The sequence below is a fragment of the Drosophila mauritiana genome, chromosome 2R, assembly GCF_004382145.1.
Source record: "Drosophila mauritiana strain mau12 chromosome 2R, ASM438214v1, whole genome shotgun sequence".
Lineage (NCBI taxonomy): Eukaryota > Metazoa > Arthropoda > Insecta > Diptera > Drosophilidae > Drosophila > Drosophila mauritiana.
This window is the reverse complement of record NC_046668.1, coordinates 6,064,675-6,084,288: the sequence shown is the minus strand read 5'-3', so window position 1 is coordinate 6,084,288 and position 19,614 is coordinate 6,064,675. Positions and strand designations below refer to the sequence as shown.

The window sequence follows — 19,614 nt, the reverse complement described above, 5'->3', positions numbered from 1 at the left end:
TAAAACTATTAATATAACCTATAAACGGCCACAGGGCTTTAAATAAAATTGAAAGTCATACTTTCTTAAGAAAGAACATTAAGCATTTTGCAAAATTACGTATACGACTAGTTGCACATTGAAGAAGGGTATTCAAAAATGTAACTATTAATAACAATGTAATAGAAGTTTAGACAACCTTAAAGGTATTGTAATACGCTATTAAGGACTTTTGCCAGGGGGGGCTACGAAATGTTAAACAAAAGTCTTCAAAATATGTTCGAAAAATTTTAGAGCAATGACAGCTCTACATGCTAAAAAGTTTATTTTTAAACGTCTTTTTATCGCGGTCAACACTGCGTATGATCAATATTTAAAGACGCGTGTATTTCACCGTCCTAAGATTAAAAGTGAAAATATAAAAAAATCAATTCTAAAAAACTTATTTTATAAAGATAAATTTGCTAAACAATCTCTCTTAACACAAGAGAGAGAGCGGGGCGAAGAGATAGAAAGCGAGCGCCGAACCTACCACACTTGGATGGCTGTGGAAGGAAAGTGAAAGCCATTTGCCGGCTGACAGCTGGCACCCCTCTCCTACTTAGAACTCTCCGCTCACACCCACCATCCGCCAAGGTGAGTGAGCAAGGCGGTAGATGAGGAGGTTTTGGGGGTTCACCTCTGCTTGGATAATGCGCTTTGTGTGCGAATTAAGATTCCATGTTGTTGGCTCCTACTACTGTGTGGTGTACTTGCGTTTGCACTTGTGTGTGTTTATTTCCCTTAATGCTCCGAGCCCTCTCTTTCACTTGCCCTCTCTTTCTAGTATCGCACAACTGAGCAAAAACTAGAGACAAAGGATAACGCAACAACAAGTGAGGAAGTCATAAATTTAGCCAACGGTTAACAGGTGCAATTGAAATGTTCGCCCTTAGAGGCAGATAAATGCACTGACTTGCGACGCCTGCAATCGTGTGTGTGTGTGTGCGCATCCTTGTGGCGCCACAAGGTACTAAAGTCCTAGAAACAGTTATCTAACGGTTATATATCATTTAGACCACCGGAAAACGTATTCCTCAATTGAATTTTGTGTGATTTTTGAACTTATCTACGAGTGCGCTAATTATCCCCTGCAGGAGATCAATCATATTCAGCACCTGTCGACCCTTGCTCAATTTATCAAGACGTGGCCTACTCACCGCTAAATCCTTGACAGTCTGCTGCAACTGGAGCGACGAGGTCCTCGAAGTGCACTGCTCGACGGTTAGGGCCCAATTCAAAGTCACGGCCAACAGCGACGGTTTCGCTAATCGAAATTCCGCAACGGAGTGTCGCTTACGTTGGAAATTTATGCAGAAATGCGCGCTGTGTCAGCGGGATTTCAGCGAGGGAAAACTGAGTGACGCGCTGTCAGCGGAGCTCGGAAAACTCCGTTGGCAGGACAGCCTGTTGCATGCCACCCGACGACCGCCCACCGCCCACCACCCACAACTCACTTCGGATGAGTGGCAGCCCGGCGTGGCGTTAATAAGCGCCTGCTCCCACGGCAAATCCCCCCAAGGGCCACTTGAACCGGGAGTGCCCACTATGCTGTTGTTTAATGAAAGCTTTCATCACAGGTTGTCCATTAGGTTTGAGTCTAAGCAAACACGTTGACCCTTGGAAAACCCCAAATGGTTAATCACACAGCGTAAGAGAGCAAGTTATTCGGCCTTAAAGCACTGTGAGCCCTACAATTTTGTACCTTTTTGTACATTGTTGATAACATTATACACAACACATTGACGAACGTCATTCAAACTATTCTAAGCCAAAAAAAACTAATGTTTTTGTTTAAATTAGTTCAATAACAACAGAGAACTGTGTACTTTTAGTTTATAGCATTGACATAGAATTGTAAAAAGAAGATTTCATTGAAGGGGGTATTTTAGACCACAAATTAAATTCTGTTTCTGTAGCGACTGTTAGATACCCGTTAATCAGATAGTTATAGATATTCAATAAATATAGCGCTGAAGTATGCAAAAATTAAAAGCATTGGCATTTCTATAAAATGAGTCTTAATAGTCAATAAATAACGTTAATGGGTATCTGATAGTCCACCACATCATCCACCATAGCGCTCTCTCTCTTGTTCTTTTTAAGTTCCAGACATGCCGAAAAGTGCATGTGATATCGAAGGCTTTGTGGCGAAGGCCTATTAATTAAAACTTTGTTTCCATAACGCTCCTATTGTTAGGTGCCGTAGAGAATTTTAAGGCTCCAGTAAGTCCTTCCTTCTCATCCTCATTTGGGAGCTGCGGCATATTGAGAGTGCAGCAAACGGCGGACGACGGCAGCGAGGAATGCCATAAGGACTCCAAAACTTTCCACTTGCCACGCCAAACTAATCGGATTTAATTTAATTAGTTGCTCAAAGGCAGCGAGCTGCGGAAAGTGGAAAACACCGGCGGCGACGCAAGTTGCGAGAAGTGCGGAGACAAAGTACTTTTTCATTACCTTTTTGCCAGAACAGGGGGCAGATAGCCGCATGTCGCGCGGCAAATTGTCAGGTGCTAAGCTTTGATAAAGTGCGCCCTACAAGGACTCGGAGGACTCCAGGGACTCGAAGGACAATGAATATAAAGCTAAGCTCGGCCAGGTGAAATGCGGCGAAAAAGCCCCAAACAAAATGCAGACAGAAACATTTATTAAACGCGGCGCGAGAGTGCCCTTTTCAATGTTTGTTTTTCAAAAACATACATTCTACGTTTATGCGAAGAGTGTTTTTGTGGCTACATATGTTGTTAAAATATTGTATTTTATGTATTATGTATTTAATTTATATCTGTTTAACTATGAAATTTAATTTGCATCAAAAACTATCCTCTTTAAACATAGTACTATTAAATTAATTTAGCTTTTTATTCAATAGCTAATGACGCGTGTATAGGAATATTCATATGTACATTTTCAAAGAATTTGTATATTGCAAAACGACGCCTTTCGAGTTAATATTTGATTTATGAATACATTTCTAACATTTCCGTAACAACAATTATCAAAAAACAAACAAAGCTGATTAGACATAACATTGTTGGATAAAATATTAAAAATTTAAATCTCCATTGCTTGGACGAAGGATCAGTTTCCAGATTCAAAACCAACTAACGCATAAACCACATACATAGTACATATAAAAATTTGGAGTTCCTAAACTTTGACACATAAACGAAGAGAAATGTATTTCCCCTCCCTTTTCACCAGCACAGGTCAAAGTTTCCCGTTGAAAGTTTAGTATGGCAAGTTGTGGGAATAGGTGCCAGGGGGTGGAGAAGCTCAGGTAACGGTAACTGAAACGTTGCCATCGCTGATTTCAAGCAAATTGGCCGTCCATGTGTGTGCGTGTGTGTGTGAGCTGGGTTTTTTGTTTATGGAAAGTGTTATTGTTTGACTTTGAACTTTCCGCTTGTTTGCTGTCCTTATGCCTGTCGCTGTGTGTGTGAGAGTGTGAGTGTGTGCTTTGGACCAAAGCCGAGAATGGCCCAAACAATATAATAAAATTTAATGCGCTCATATTTCATGGGCCAACAAACGCACGCACGCACAGACTGGCAAAAAGGATCTCGAAAACCCAGGGCTGGGCAAATAAATAAATCATCCAGCCAACTTTATCGCTTTATTTTAAAACGCACTGCCAGAATGATTGAATCGTTTCAGTCGCATAAAACGGATTTACACGCATATGAGGCAAAAACACTCTAGTTTTTTCACCAAGCGATTTGTTCTCCATTTTTTTCAGTTCAACTTTTAACGGCCATAAATGGGTTTTCAATAAGCCGTTCTGTATCAAAATAAAATGTATTTTTGGTTGTACAATATATTTTCAGCTTGGCGATAAGTTAATATCTACAAATTGTCAAGCGTGTGTCATTTTGCCTTTAATTGATCTGTTTTTAATTTAGCTACTTAAACAGGCGATAGGAAAACTTTCTCATCAACTTTGATAACATTTTTCGCATTCAATATCGATTATGATAAACTTTCTTACGTATGTATTTAGGGCCCACATAAGTGGGCACAGCGCAAAACAGAAAACAAGTATTAAAGTATAACTTAAAGGTTCACAGTTAGAATAAAAAGAAATTAGCTGAATTAAAAATAATCGAATTTATATTTTAAAGTAACAGAGAAAGATATAGTCAACGGTCCCAACTATCAGATCCATTCCTTAGCTAATTAGAGTGCGAGGGAGATGGAAGTATGCAACCAGCAAAGGGAACGTTTTTTAGCTCCACCTAGCGGCGGTTACAGTTTGACCTACTAACATTAACTGTTTAATGTCTGGTCAGATTTAAGCATATTTCATCCAAAACACTAGGTAATTAAATATAAAAAACTCAAAAATATCAAAAAAGCTTCTTATCCAATACTACATATGTACATTTCATCGAATCTTGAATACTCTTTTGATGTAAGCACGCACAAACCAATGACCAATATAATCACTATTATAATGACTGAGCAAGCCTTTGTACTATATAAATCCCTTCAATCTAATATTTATTTAAATGAAATTAATTAAATTTAAATTTAAATTTATTTATTTAAAACTATTTATATATTTTTAGTATCCATTATTAGTATATATGAGTATATGCATGTAAGCAGTAGTAAGCAGACTGAGTACATACCTTTCATAATTTCATAATTCCCGCTTGAATTATCGTCTAAATATATCTGATTCAAGTGCAGATCAAATGTTTTTTTAAATAAGTTGTATCCAATTTTGGCACTCCACTCACAATCACATCCGCATAGTCACTCAAAAATGGTCTAGCTCCTCGAATAAGTATTATTTTTCAGCGCAGCTTCCGTAGTCCGCGATAAGGGGAAATATCTCTAATTACGCCGAGTTCAGTAAACGACAAAACTAGGCGGCAACGGACGGAAATCGATGGGGTTTTGGGGCGAAGCTCATAATGTTACGAAGATACCGAAAATCGAAGCTATTTAACGCGGACGCCCAACGGCGGAGGTGTTTTCACAACTATTTTTAGTAGTCCATAGCCCCACGGTTTTGTGCTCCCTTGCTGCTCGCATTTTCTCGCCGACACTTGGGTTTTGATAAGCTCGCGATTTGCACAATTAACAGTGGCGGGTAGAGCGGGCGCGGGGAACGCGGGGACGGGTCAAGCATCCGCGGCACTTATTGTGATTTTCTTGGGCTGCGAGCGCGCTTTGTGCATTTAATAGGCACGATAAAAGCAGCGTAGCTTTGAGCATGTACGCAGCAATAGATATCTGAATGTTATTTTGCTATTGTTATAACAATTAGTTGAAACTTATGTTAGTTACTCAACGCTAGCAGTTTTGTTCTCACTTATGTCAAGCAAAATTTTAATTTCAAATACTTCTACTTTGGCGCCAAATGAGCTTCCATCCCTGGCAGTGCTTCGTGATCAGCTGATTTCAGTGCCTATCAACTTATACGTATGCATACTAAAAACGGTCACTCTGCACTCCAGAATTCATATTCATTGCTTACAAGCAATTATTAATTTCAGCTAAATTCCTACGTGTCTCGCTTTAGTGGGCATTATGGCCGACAATTTGGAGCCCCTGGAGCCCAGCCTGCAGAATCTCGTCGAGCAGGACTCCCTCAAGTGGATCTTCGTGGGCGGAAAAGGCGGCGTGGGCAAGACGACTTGCAGGTGAAACAACAACAACAAGCCAACTTTCTCGGTTTATCTAATTAATCTTCGTTTTATAGTTCTAGCCTGGCCGTTCAGCTGTCGAAAGTGCGCGAATCCGTGCTCATCATATCCACAGATCCGGCGCACAACATATCGGATGCATTCGATCAGAAGTTCACCAAGGTGCCCACAAAGGTTGGTGGAAAATTCCGGAAATGAAGTCATTTATCATTGTATATGCTAAACTAAAACACATGCGAATTCCTTTTCCGCAACCCAGGTTAATGGCTTCGACAACCTGTTCGCCATGGAAATCGACCCAAATGCCGGTCTCAACGAGCTGCCCGAGGAGTACTTCGATGGCGAAAACGAGGCGCTGCGCGTGAGCAAGGGCGTCATGCAGGAGATGATCAACGCCCTGCCCGGCATCGACGAGGCGATGAGCTATGCGGAGGTGATGAAGCTGGTCAAGGGCATGAACTTCTCGGTAGTCGTCTTCGACACGGCGCCCACGGGACACACGCTGCGTCTGATTGCATTTCCCCAGGTGGTGGAGAAGGGGCTGGGCAAGCTGCTGCGGCTCAAGATGAAGGTGGCGCCCCTGCTGTCACAGTTCGTCTCCATGCTGGGCATGGCTGATGTGAACGCGGACACACTCTCCCAGAAGCTGGACGACATGCTGCGCGTAATCACCCAGGTCAACGAACAGTTCAAGAACCCAGTATGTAGAAATATGTATTTGCCTCTGACAACGCCTAATCCGCATTCTTCCTTCGACAGGATCAAACTACATTCGTGTGCGTGTGCATAGCAGAGTTCTTCTCGCTGTACGAGACGGAACGCCTCGTACAAGAGCTAACCAAGTGCGGCATCGACGTCCATAACATCATTGTAAACCAGCTGCTGTTTCTGCAGAAGTCGCACGACTCGTGCAGCATGTGCGCCTCCCGCTTCAAGATTCAGGAAAAGTACCTGGACCAGATTGCCGACCTGTACGAAGACTTCCACGTAACCAAGTTGCCGCTCCTCGAGAAAGAGGTGCGCGGCCCAGAGAGCATCCGTTCCTTCTCCGAGAACCTTATGAAACCCTACGACCCCAAGGCAGAGCCCAAGGAATAGGATAGCCCGTCCAACCCTTTACCCATCCGTTTGTACGTTTCTTCCTTAGTTTGTGTGAACATAAAGTGCGTAAAATAAATTAAAGTTTTTTTTTTTTTTTTTTTTTTTTTTTTAATTTTTTATTATTTATTGAATCTTCCCTTTGTGTTAAGAGACTAACAATAAGTGTTCAAATCTTAATCTAACTTAATTAACTTTCACTTAGTGATAGTTTTTTTTTTTTTTTTTTTTTCATTAATGCCCTAATAAGTTTATTGCTGGGCTGGGAGGTCGTTGCGGTGCAGCCGGCTTTGACTGCATACTCGGATTAGTTTTCTTGCGAGGGGATTTGTATGGGTGGTCAGCTTTTCGTTATACTTCGTTTTTTTCTCAGCTATTACTTCGATTACTAATTTGATTTTTAGGTCTCTGTGTATGTTTTCGTTTCGAAGGTACCACGGCGCTCCAGTGATAATTCTCAGAATTCTTGACTGTGCTCGCTGAATAATGTCTATGTTACTTCTGGATGCGTTGCCCCACAGCTCGGAGCCATAAGTCCAGATAGGTTTTAAGACGGAGTTGTATAGAAGAGCTTTGAACTCCAGACTAAGTGGAGAGCGAGCATTTATGAGCCAGTGGAGGTTCCTTGCTTTAAGTTTAAGATGTTTCGATTTGGCTTCTATATGTTTGCGCCAAGTGAGCCGCCTGTCCAGATGAACTCCCAGATATGTTACCTCGTCGGCTTGTGGAATGCATATGTTATTCAAGACCAGTGGTGGGCATGTTTGTTTGTTTAAGGTAAAGGTAACCTGCTTGCATTTTTGAACATTTATTGAAATTCTCCAGTCGGCAAGCCATCGTTCTACAGATGTTAAGTGTCGGGATAGGAGTGCCGTGGCTTTTATTGGGCATTTCGAGCGACTGAGTATCGCGGTATCATCAGCGAACGTGGAGGTTGTTAGATTGTAGTCTATGGGGAAATCCGCCGTATACAGGGTGTATAAGATTGGACCCAGTACACTGCCTTGCGGCACTCCAGCTTCGATTGCGCAATCGCGTGAAGTGCTTGTATCGCATCTTATTGCAAACACTCTGTTATATAGGTATGACTTCAGTAGCTTATGTGTGTTTTGGGGCAACAGCTTGATTATTTTAAACAAAAGTCCATCGAGCCACACTCTGTCAAATGCCTGCGCGACGTCTAGAAAAATGGCTGTGCAGTATTCTCGATGTTCAAAAGCAGTACGAATTTCTGACGTGATTCGGTTGACCTGTTCGATGGTTCCATGTTTTTCTCTAAAGCCAAATTGATGTGTTGGAAGTGTGTTGTTTATTCTAAGGTGAGGGCTAATCCGAAGGAGTAGCATTTTTTCAAACAGCTTTGAAAGACATGTTAGTAAGCTTATCGGTCTATATGATGATGGCTGCGTTTTATCTTTTCCTGGCTTTGGAATCATTACTATGGTCGACTTTTTCCATTTTTGAGGGAAGTATCCAAGCTTGGCGATTGCGTTGAACAACAGGCAGATGTGAAGAATAGCACACTTTGGGAGTTCAATGAGCATTCTTGGAGTTATTAGGTCGTAGCCAGGCGATTTTCTTGGGTTCAGTTGCTCTTTGATAACCTTTGCTAGTTCACATGGTCGGAATTCAAAGGGTTCTTGAGGATCTAGATTGGCTGCTATTAAAGGAGGGAGAATAAATGTGTTGGTAGAGGGATTTGGTCGGAATACATTTTGTAAATGGTCAGCGAAAGCACTGGCTCTTTCTTCATCACTTCGAAACCAGGTGCCAGAGGGACTTCGGAGTGGCATAATTGGCGCTATTGGAGTCTTTAGGTTTCTGTGAGCTCTCCAAAGAGGGTACTTAGTGCTGGTGGGAGAGAGTTGCTCGATATATGAACGTTGGCTGTTTTTTTCCTCTTGTTTGAGAGCATTGGTAAGCCTGCGTGTGGCTATCTTAAGCATGTGCTTAGTAATTGGTGATCTATTAGACTGCCAATCCCTTCGTAGGCGTCGTTTATCTAATACCAGCCGCTCGATTTCGCGATTAGTTTTGATGTAGTTTGGTTTTGCATACGTCACTGGCGGGGTTGAAGCCTTTGCAGCCGAAACTAAAATGTTTTCAAGAGTTTCCGTTGACTTGTCTATATCCTCCTTTGTAGATAATGCCGTCGTTAGTTCTATGTGTGAACAGACATACTTTTGATACCTTGGCCAGTTTGTTCTAAAATTTGTGAGTCTATACGGTGGGTCGACGATGTGGGGGCGAGTTAGCATATTTAGAAAAACAGGTGAGTGATCTGATGATAAATCTGCTAGTGCTTCGGCGGTGACCATGTTGCGGGGGACATGTTTAGTAATTGCAAAATCGATCAGGTCTGGGATTTTTCTTGGGTCTGCTGGCCAGTATGTAGGCTTACCCGGGGATACATAGTCTAGCTTGTTTTCTGGCTTCGTAAGCGCATTGTACAATTGCTTACCCTTTGGCGACACAAGTCGAGATCCCCAATGGGTGTGCTTGGCGTTATAGTCACCCGCTGCGATGAACCTGTCACCTAGTGTGTTAAAGAATTCCATGAATTGATCCTCAGAGATTGGAAAGCGCGGTGGGCAGTAGACTGCGGCTAGAGTCGTTGAACCATTGTTGAGTTGTAAGGCTATGGACGTAGATTGTAAGTAGTTTTTGTCAAAATTGTTTAAGTGGTGGTGTTTTATGCGATTTCTGATGAGTATTCCAGTGCCTCCATGAGCTTTACCATCTGGATGATTTGTACCATAGAACAAGTATCCTGGTATATGAAAATTGTTTTTATTTGTGAGGTGCGTTTCTGATAGTAGCATTACGTCGATGTTTTTTTCGTAAATGAACTGTGTGAGCTCTTGTGTATGCCGTGAAACGCCATTTGCGTTCCACAGAGATATCCGTAGGGAAGCCATTATGGGGATTTTGAAGATACAAGAAGTTGAATCAGGATATTTTGGTTTTTCATGAGCTCTTGCAAAGTATTTTGCATGAACGTCATGAAGTCTTTCATGCTTTGCTGTAGGGATAGCATCATAGCTTCGATGCCACTTTGTTGTGTTTGTTGGATGTTTGTCGGTGTATGTTCGGAATGAGCAGTTCTTGTCGGTGGGGCGGGCACTTCTAGTCCGGATTTTAGGGCGCTAGCGAAAGAAATTGTTGGAGTAGTGCTTGGGACAGTTAGGGGTGGTTGAAAAATCGGTTGCGGAGAGTAGAAATTGACTTTGTTGTATGTATGTGCTGTGGCAATACGTTTGTTTAGGCGGCTCTTCAATTCTTTGTACACCACACAGCCTCTGTAGTTTGCAGTATGTTTTTCCCCGCAGTTACTGCATTTCTTCACAGACTTATCGTCCTTGTTTTTGGGGCAGTTTGCGGTAGTATGAGGTTCGCTACAGACAACACATACGGACTTAAGGGTGCAGTATGCCTTGGTGTGGCCGTATTCTTGGCAATTAGTACATTGAACTGGATTGATACGTTTGTGCGGCTCCTCCACGGTGATCCTCCGATGTAGCAAGTACTGTAAATTGTATATTGGGTGCACTTCGTTTTTCTTTAGTGCCTGGAGCTCTGGTTCGAGTTCTATTTTGAATAGTGGCTGCGGAACTTTGTCTTTGTTTAAAATATTAATAGCTGTCTTTGCAGAAAAGTTTTTGGCCTTCAGAGCCTCAATTATCTCAGCTGGTGTCACTGTTGCTTCAATGCCCTTAAGTACTACCTGTAGCCCTTTGCAACTTTTTAATTGGTATGTGTAGTAGTTTTTACCAGCATCATTTAGGTATTTAGTCACTATACGGTGGTCTGCTTCTGTTTGGATCTGTAGTTTTATTTCATGAATATTTCCTTTTTTAAGTGGGATAATGTGGAACTTGCTGTCACCAATCAAAGCAACGAGTTTATTTACAAGTGCATTTGTACTTTGTTCTCGTATGAAAATTGGTGGAGGCCTGGTCTTTTTTGGCTCCCCTACCATTTTTTCGTTGGGTTGTTCGGTCGCAGAATCAGCCAAGATAGCATATCGGTTTGAATTATTTACTGCAGAGTTTTCATTGCCGTTGTTGGTTCGATTGATTTTGGGTTGATTACCTGCCTTATTGTTTTGAGGGCTGAGCTTTCTCTTGATTTGGATGTAGCGATCCATGCCAGTCTGCACAGTCGAAATCGACTTCTGCTTTTGTTTTGATTCTTCTTTACGTGCATTATTGTTGTTGCAAACGGTCAGTGCTGCTGAATTATTTACAGCTGGCACAGCGATAATTAGTTGGGCCGCTGACGAAGTTGATGTTGTGGCAGTTGCCAGTGAGGTCACTGCACTCGTTATTGCAGTGTTACAGTTACCCGGGACGGTCGTTTGGCGCTGCGAGAGGAGCGGGGTAGGAGAGGCGGTCTCTTCGCTCCACGACTTGTGAGCCGAAGCAGGCAGAGAGGGAGAGCAAGAACGCGGTCTGTCGTTCGCTGAGGGCAAAAGTTTCGAGTTAGTTGAAGGTGAGGGTGCTCGATCACCGATTTGCGGTGAGACGAAAGAAAAGTATGCATTGTTGCGTTGTAAAGAGAGCCGGCGCTCGTCTTGTTCACATTGTCGCTGAGAACGTATGTCGTTTTGATTCATTGTTCTAAGTCCACATATAACAATTACCAGAACAATATGGAATAATTATTTATTTTAGTAAATAATTACTATAGTCAATAATTGTTAGTTGTGCAAACTGCACTTTACACTTTGTGTTTAACTTTCACTATACTGTTGTAGTTTTTAGAACTTGCTATTCGTAGCTTGAAAGAAACACGTCTCCACCCGAAGACTGTGTATTTAACACAGGAATAAATTAAAGTTGAGGCAGCGATCCCCGAAGGGAATTGCTTCGACGTGTAATGCGTAGACAATGGTCAACGGATGCAGTATTCCGAAGAGGAAATTGTTGCAACGAATGATACTTTCAAAGACCGCCTCCGGCACGCTCCATTTGCATTACGGTGGGAAAGTTGCTGCCTTGCATCTGCTTTTTGTGGTCCAGATACAGCCGTGCGTACCGCAGGTACTCGGTGTTGCCCTGCACAATAGCCGACATGAGCAGGAGGAACTCGTACAGGTTCACCTTGCCCTGGGCATGGACATCAATGTCCCGCAGGACATTGTGCATCAGGTCGACGGGCACCTCCTTCACGCCCATCGTTTTCATGGCCCTGCAGCAGTCCGCAATAGACACGTACCCCGTATTGTTCTCATCCATTTGCCTGAACTGCCCGGCAAACTTGCGCACTTGGCGCACGCTCATCTTGATGGGAATGTTCATCTGCGAGGCGCTCTCCTTGGTCAGCTGGCCCATCTGGGAGTTAAGAAAGGTGCGCGTCTGGCGGATCTGCTTTTTGATTTGATCTCGCGACCAGTTCAGCTCCTTGGCCATGATGTTGGCCACTTGCGGCAGTATCTCCTCGGCCACCTGCACATTTAGAAAGGCCACTCGCAGTCGCCGAGCCACCATGTCCTCCAGCGTGCAAGCGAAGTCGCGAACGCCCTGCTTTACCTCCGCCTCAATGTACGGGAACTCCGAGTGAAGTCGCTTGCCCACAATGGGCCATGCCTTTCCACTGCTGTCCGCACTGACGGCCACCTTGAAGGCATTCGATCCGTACGTGTTCGATAGGTGCTCAGCCACGTCACGCTCCATTCCAAAGTCCTGAACCAGCCGGATGAACATCTTCGGACTCCAGCCACTGGCTCCGTCCAGTTTGCAGGACTCTGCGGTCACCGATTCCTTACGCAGCGGTGAAAGATCTCCATACCGGATGGCGGCATTCACGGTCTTCTCAGCCAGAACCCGAAAAGAGGACCACGTGCCACCAACGATGGAAAGCATGTTTCGAGGTCCTAGCTGGATTACATGGTTCTTGAAACGAGTGTGGTGCAGGCTATCGGACTGCACGGGCAGAGGTTTGTAGCCACCCCAAACGGCCAGCACATCGCATCTTCGCACGTCGAAGTTGGGCGTTACAAAGTGCTTAACGCAATCCAGTAGGGACTGCACATCCGTCTCCGTGGGCTGCGTGTCCTGCTCGGGCAGATTGAGAGGCTCATCGCTGGACCCGACTAGCGTGTGGCCCTGCCAGGGCAGGAAAAAGATGGAACGGCCAGTGGGCGTGTGCGGGTCGAAGACGCCCACCTCCTCCGGGCAGTAGAAGCGGGGCATGACGATGATCGAGGACCAGCTGCGCGTGCAGAGCGGCTTGGCTTCCGAGTCTTCCATCTTGCGGAGGCTGTCGCTCATGTGGCCAGTGGCGTTGACCACCACCTTCGCCCGTATGCTGTACTTCTTGCCCGTCAGCTGGTCCACCGCCTCCGCGCCCGCCACATTGCCATCCTTGTTCTTGATGAGTCTCGAGACCTTCATGTGGTTGCAGATATCTGCTCCGTAACGAGCCGCCGTAAGAGCAACCGAGAGGCACATCCTGGCATCGTCGTGCTGGCCCTCGTAGAAGACGAAGGCGCCAAACAGCTCCTGGCGTCGCAACATCGGAAATACTTCCAATGCGTCGTCGGCACTCAGATACTGAAAACTCCTGGTGGCCTTGGGCGCCATTAGGTGGTAAATCTTTAGCTTCATGTAGTAGAGCGGAGCCTGCCACCAGTGGTGGACGGGCAGCAGGATGGGTACCGGCTGGCTGAGATGCGGCGCCAGCTTGCCAATGTGGCTGCGCTCCTGCAAGGAGCAGCGAACCCGCCGAAAGGCAGCCACGTCCAGACGCGAGATGGCCTGCTCCAGATCCCTGAGGCCGCCGTGCAACAGCTTGCTCGATTTGGAGGAAGTGCCGCTGCCAAAGTCATTCGCTTCCACCAGGGCGGTCTTCAAGCCCCGCGTGGCAGCGTCCAGAGCACAGCCGGAGCCCACGGCGCCGCCGCCAATGATGAGGATGTCGTAGTGGGTTCGCTTGAAGGCCTCCAGGCACATCTTTCGCGTGGGCAGCTCCCGCTTCATCTGCGGCACTGGCGTCGAGTCCGCTTGCCTTTCATCGAATCCAAAGGCGCCGTGGCCCAGCTTGGAGCTGCCCAGCATCACCGCCATCTGAATGATCTTGGCCATGGTACTACCCCCTGCTTTACACACCGAATTTGGACTATATCTGCGTGGGTCGACAATATATCTGACATCTGACGAAAGCACAAAAATTTGGACGGGCTTGCTTGCTTTTGGAAATATGTTTAATGTACATACATGCGAATAAAAACTTATCGTTTTCGTTCGGTGCCTCAAATGTTGGAATATCAATGGGATAAATTACTTTAGAGTCTAGACCCGCCGTCTGAAGGAATTACACGTGTAGAGGGTTGTACAAAAACGCCAAATGCCAAAAATTATCGTTAAAACTTAGCACAAATTTACTATAAAAAGCTTTCCCGCTCCACTCTCCCGCTCCTCATGTGACTCTCGAGCTCTCCGTGGATGTAGATTAACTAAGCGATTCAGGAGCGGGCTGGAAAGTCTCTGCTGGGCATTGTGGCTCCTCCTACTGCTTGGCACCGCCAAAGAAGAACTTGTAGAAGAGCGTGGCCACCAAGCACAGGACGAGGGGCAGCAGCCACGACTTCACAGAGCTCTCCTCGGTTTGGTGGTCCGTGCTCCAGGTCGGCTCCGACTTCTGGGCCACGCTTGTCCTCTCGCTCTCCACCAGCTCGCCGATTTTGTACTTCTTCATCATGTCGCGGGCATCGTTGCTGTGGCCAACGTCCTCAAAGTTCTCCGTGGCATCCTTGCCGGCCTGCTCGATGAGCACCTCTTCGCCACCGGGATGCTGTCGTGAAGGAAAAGAGAGCCAGGTAAATATTCGCATAAATAACTGTTGGCTGGTCTTGGATAAATGCTAATGGACGTCTGACCCTGAATTGAATATGGACCAGACAGCGAAGGTAATGGTATCAAGGTTTAAAGTCGGGAATGCTTCGAAACATCCGTTTATGCGGAAGCTATATGGTAATCTTATATACTTCCGTTGGATTGAAAGGAAATAGAATGGAAATAGCTCAACTAATTCCAGTTACAGATTTAATTTGGCATTTATGAAGCCAATAAAGTTACAGAAACTTTGATCTTCAGAACTCGAGCGAAGTTACGTTTTGATTGTACCATTATAATAATGTTAAAACTTTGTACTATAGCTTAGAGTCATGCTGAAAAAGCCGCGGGGCAAGTATGATGTAATTATTGTTATTAAATACTATTAAAAGCAAACAAGGTGTGACGCCTCAATTGTGCCGAGTGATAAGCTAAAGTAATTTTAACCGAACTTTTCAAGATTGCCGAGTGCAATTGAATCGAAGATAATGCATAATTATTTTCACAATTCTTTAAATTATCCAATTTAGCTTTATCTAATTTTGATGATTATGTTGTTATTGCTGTGTTGGTTTAGATATGCCAAATCAGAACATACATGTGCAGGAACATATTGCATCATTGAATAAGATTCTTTCAAATAAACTGATCATATTGAAAACCCCTAAAATCTCTTCAGATCCAGAAAACGCTCTGAAATCTGGAAGTCTAATTTGCGATTTGTCTGGTGATGCTGTACGCAGATAGCAAGGTAGCAGTAGCTAATGTTATTCTTGTAGATGGCAGAGGACACAGCGGATCAGATTAGGGGCATGTTTTAAACATGGACTGGATGGCTTCGGCCGATAGGTGGACTGAAACTTTGGAATGGAATTATAAATGAGACGCTTGGTCACCCTCACTATTGTTATTTTCAGCATGTACCTAAAGTGCAACGTCATCGTTAGAACGGAATTTTCACGGAGCTTATCTTAGAAGAATACACGATCCCGCAGATAGCATGCTTGTGTAGTATACATATATAGATTTGGTGATGACCCTACTGCTGCGTCAGGGTGATCCACTTTTCGGAGCCGGCGGCAGTCGATTGACGGTGCACTTGCATAAGAATCCGAATTCAAATCGGAGTCCGTAAATCAAATGAGATGCAAATGCAGACGCGGATTTCGCTTAACACTTGACCCTCGTCGCCCATCACACACACAGGCGTACCCAGATATGCGTACATGTATGCAAATGGATAGTTTCGCCATGTGGAGCTCTTTCGACAGCTGGGCGAAAGTGGCTGCTGGAAGTTTCGACGTCGCAGCGAATCTGCGAAATCCGGACGCAGGTCAAACTACCGTCCGGGGGTCAAAGTACAGACCTAATTGCCCCGCGATGCAAGTTAGAGGCGCTACATGTGGGCTACGTGGGCTTGCGCTTGTGCTGGGGCTGGGCCCATCGACGCCATTAGCTCATCGGGACAAGTGGAACCCAGATAAGGCCTCATAGCACCCGATGACCCCCATTTAGTGGAGGGAGCGGGAACGGGTGCGGGTGCGGGGCGGTGGCACTCAGCTGCGACGTGTTCCGTGCGATTCTCACCTCGTTGAGGAAGGCGGTGACGTCGTAGATGCTGTTGTGGATGAGCAGCCAGGTGTCCTTGTTCGTGTTGTGCTTGGCGACCTCGGCCCGCGTGAAAGTCTTTGTTCCCTCGCTCGACATGGTGATCACTTGTTGATTTCTACTGCGCGTTTGATTTGTGTCACGGAAAAACTATTTGTCCAGCCTCGCACTCTTTCTCCACGGCGCACGGTCTCACAGAAGTGGTGGCCGGCGGTCACACTGGCGCGCAGCCAGATGGCTTGTTTACACCAACGCCTATCGATATCGAATAGTGACCGTTTAGACTAGGCAAATCGTTCGTGGTATGAGCTTATATTTAATTTCAATACATAATAGCTTATTACCTATTCATCTAGCTTATAATTTGTTTACACAATATATTACACAATATACCGGATGTGGAGCGGTGGTTACGCGATGCCTTTGTATAGTGGATCACGGCTATTTGACTATCGACTTTTAGAGAATACTGCATACTTTTGGGCGCCATAAGACCAGTGCTCAAAAGCACCTCATTTATTTTGGCGCCCATTTGAAATGTGAGAAAACCCGTCAGGGAAACAAACGACTTAAATGAAATTACGAACAAAATTCGTAAGCAAATTTATTTTAGGCGTACCATTTAATTAATCAAAATGTATTTAGAGCGCTACCCCAGCGAACTGGTTCCAGCAGCGACGAATGCGCAGACTCGGATCTTGTATTTACACTCAAGCCCTGCCTTTATTCCATACTCGGCAAAGGAGACTTCAAAGTCAAACGTATCCTGCTGTACGCCGTGCGGCTGCGGTGCTCCTTCAATAAAAACAATCGACACACGCATCGTGAAGAGTTTTCCAAAAGCTACAGCGCTGTCCAATAGCGCAATTAAAGTTAACAACAAACTAAGCATAAATATATTGATAAGTGACGGCGGGTGTGCTTTTGATACGCAGCGCTTTTAGCTTTTTTACAAGGGTAAGTTGCGGACGAGTCCTTATTACGCAATTGGCATCCTGGAGTGGCCTACGTGCGGTGGCCATTTTCTAGGGTCCGACTTCCTTTCTGTGGTATATGTACATCCACCACTACGTTTCCTTCTCCGCTTCGCTGATGCGTAATTCAAGTGACGCGATTTATGCGTTAAAAAATTATTTAGTTTTGCCAACTTCAATCATGCCCTTGGATCCCGATGCACGCGTGTTCTGGAACCCCGTGGGTAAACAACTCTTATGGGGGACAATCCAAAACTCAGTCGAGTGGCCCGTAAATCATTCAGATTGTTTGTGTCTTCGCAAGTATCAAGAGTAGGCTCCCGGGTTATCAGCACCTGGAGATTTAACGGGCCAGTAAACACTTACCAGCCGGGGGAGCACCTATGAGAGGAGTTAGGAGCACAGCTCGAGCCAATAGCCAGCGATTTGTGTATCCATTGCGGGCGGCTATATGCGATATTCTTGGGGTAGGCGAAAAGTGACTGATTACTTGTCAAAATAGTGAAGTATAAAATTAGGTGTGGCGTTGTTTCATATACATATATACCCATTATAACCCATTTAAACGCAATCGACGATTGTAAATTAGTACCACACACGCGTTACTGCCGCGCTAGAGGAATACAAGAAAAACAAAGTCGGAAACTCAGATCTTGATTGCGATCGAAGGCATTATTTCCCACTCACACAAAGCTTCTAAAAATAGCCCTTTTCCTGCATATTTTTTACAACGAGAGTTCACTCCGGTTCAATTAAATTTTATGCCTCATTGCTGCATAATTGACGACATTTTCCGATCCGGGCGGGGAAAACGTGCGACAGTGGTCCACATTTTCCTGGCGCGACAATCCGCTAAATTTGCATTGCCAATCCGTCATTAGACTCGATTGATTCCGCCATTAAATACAATTGACTGGAATTGGCCAACAAATGTTTTCAATTCAAGCGCAACAAAAAAATTAATAAATAAATAATTCAGTAAATATTTTGCTTGCTCGATGATCTTTTGATCAGGCGATCGTGGTGATCGAGGGGAGGATATATACATATCTTCGAGGGACGGATTTTAATTGGTCAGAAAAGAGTTCGTTCAGTCGCAGTTTTTAATTGAACACATACTGTTTTTAATTGTGGCTTTTGCGAATTTCGCTTAACAAATTGTCATGCCACTTTCGCTTTCACCTTCGACCAGATGGTTAAATAACTTAAATATTTAACCACGAAGTCTTAAAGTTTCTAAATGTGTGAGTGGTATCCCTTTGTTGACTTTCTTTATGTTTTCATATATTTTATGTTTACATATGCCATATGTAAGTAAATAATAATTTAATATGTACTTTTATTCATTGATATATGCGTTGTTAACACCACCAATAAGATACATTGTTTTGAACCTTTTTAAAAAGTTCTGGCTATTTATGAAAATAATTCTTCTCAGTGTTGGAGGCCGTTGATTAACCCCAAACAGTATTAATACATATGTATGAATGTTAATATGTATATATGTATATACGTACATAAATTTGTTGGTCAGGATGCAAATGTGTAAAATGTAACTGCGTAAATGTAAGGCGTATTTATAGCGGCTTATTTACGCATTGTTGTTGTTGTTGTTGTGTGGACCGCACAAAGAAGAAAAACAAAGCGGAGGAAGGATGCCCATTTATGCATGCCTGCTGCGCCAAGGAGCGAGCGAGACAGAGAGACAAATTGAGTGAGGGAGAGAAAAGAAAAACAACGCGCTCCCTCTCTCATTCACTCACTCACTCACTCGCTGCGTGATTATCATGCAGCGAGCACGTGTACATGACTTTGGTTTTGTTTTGTTTGCCCCTGCCCCCTCCCCCATTATTCCAAACAGTTTCTTCTCAACGTTTCATTACCATGCAAACATCCACCGTTCCTCGCTCCGCAAACACAAACAACAACAATCGCAAACAGAGGTGCGCACACACGAACATATGTAGATACACAGATACATAGGTACAGCAAGCTAACAGCTTGATGCATTGATTGAGATAAAGATACAAAATGAGAGTACCGACAAAAAGTATTTTCCTTACCAAAAAGAAGATATGTAACTAGATTTAGCTAAATAACCAGAACCTGAAAAGCTTAGAACATTCGCTTTCATAAAGTAACACTGTAAGTATCTATGTATCTACAAACCATGCATATGTAAGTTGTTTGTTTATTTTGCTTTCGAGTGAAGGCCGCACGACGCATTTTAATTGCATATTGCAAGCGTTTGATAAATTTCCACTCGAGACAGGCCGATAGTTTCCATTTTCTACTGGAGTCCAGCTATTATCTGTTACCACCCGCCGAGAATGAGAATCGGAATTGTGACGTGACTAATGGGGCATCCTCCTCCGATCTGCCTAGCAGCTTTCTAAGAAGAAGATTTGTCATCGAAAGTTCTAT

General features: G+C 44.3%; 3 protein-coding genes across 3 annotated transcripts; 1 reads left to right on the top strand and 2 right to left on the bottom strand.

The window, feature by feature from the left end:
* The first annotated feature begins 5,459 nt into the window (after positions 1 to 5,459).
* Positions 5,460 to 6,852, top strand: LOC117136655 (ATPase ASNA1 homolog). The gene is made up of 4 exons (XM_033297655.1): positions 5,460 to 5,672; positions 5,732 to 5,849; positions 5,935 to 6,375; positions 6,435 to 6,852. Exons 1-4 carry the CDS (start codon positions 5,560 to 5,562, stop codon positions 6,771 to 6,773), a joined length of 1,011 nt encoding a protein of 336 aa, XP_033153546.1. The 5' UTR covers positions 5,460 to 5,559; the 3' UTR covers positions 6,774 to 6,852.
* A 132-nt stretch (positions 6,853 to 6,984) lies between these two features.
* LOC117136651 (glycerol-3-phosphate dehydrogenase, mitochondrial) lies at positions 6,985 to 14,030 on the bottom strand. Its single transcript, XM_033297647.1, has one exon. It carries the CDS (start codon positions 13,856 to 13,858, stop codon positions 11,717 to 11,719), a length of 2,142 nt encoding a protein of 713 aa, XP_033153538.1. The 5' UTR covers positions 13,859 to 14,030; the 3' UTR covers positions 6,985 to 11,716.
* A 100-nt stretch (positions 14,031 to 14,130) lies between these two features.
* On the bottom strand, positions 14,131 to 16,413 carry LOC117136659 (cytochrome b5). Its single transcript, XM_033297660.1, has 2 exons — positions 16,196 to 16,413; positions 14,131 to 14,567 (listed from the first exon to the last, which is right to left on the bottom strand). Exons 1-2 carry the CDS (start codon positions 16,313 to 16,315, stop codon positions 14,283 to 14,285), a joined length of 405 nt encoding a protein of 134 aa, XP_033153551.1. The 5' UTR covers positions 16,316 to 16,413; the 3' UTR covers positions 14,131 to 14,282.
* Positions 16,414 to 19,614: the final 3,201 nt, after the last annotated feature.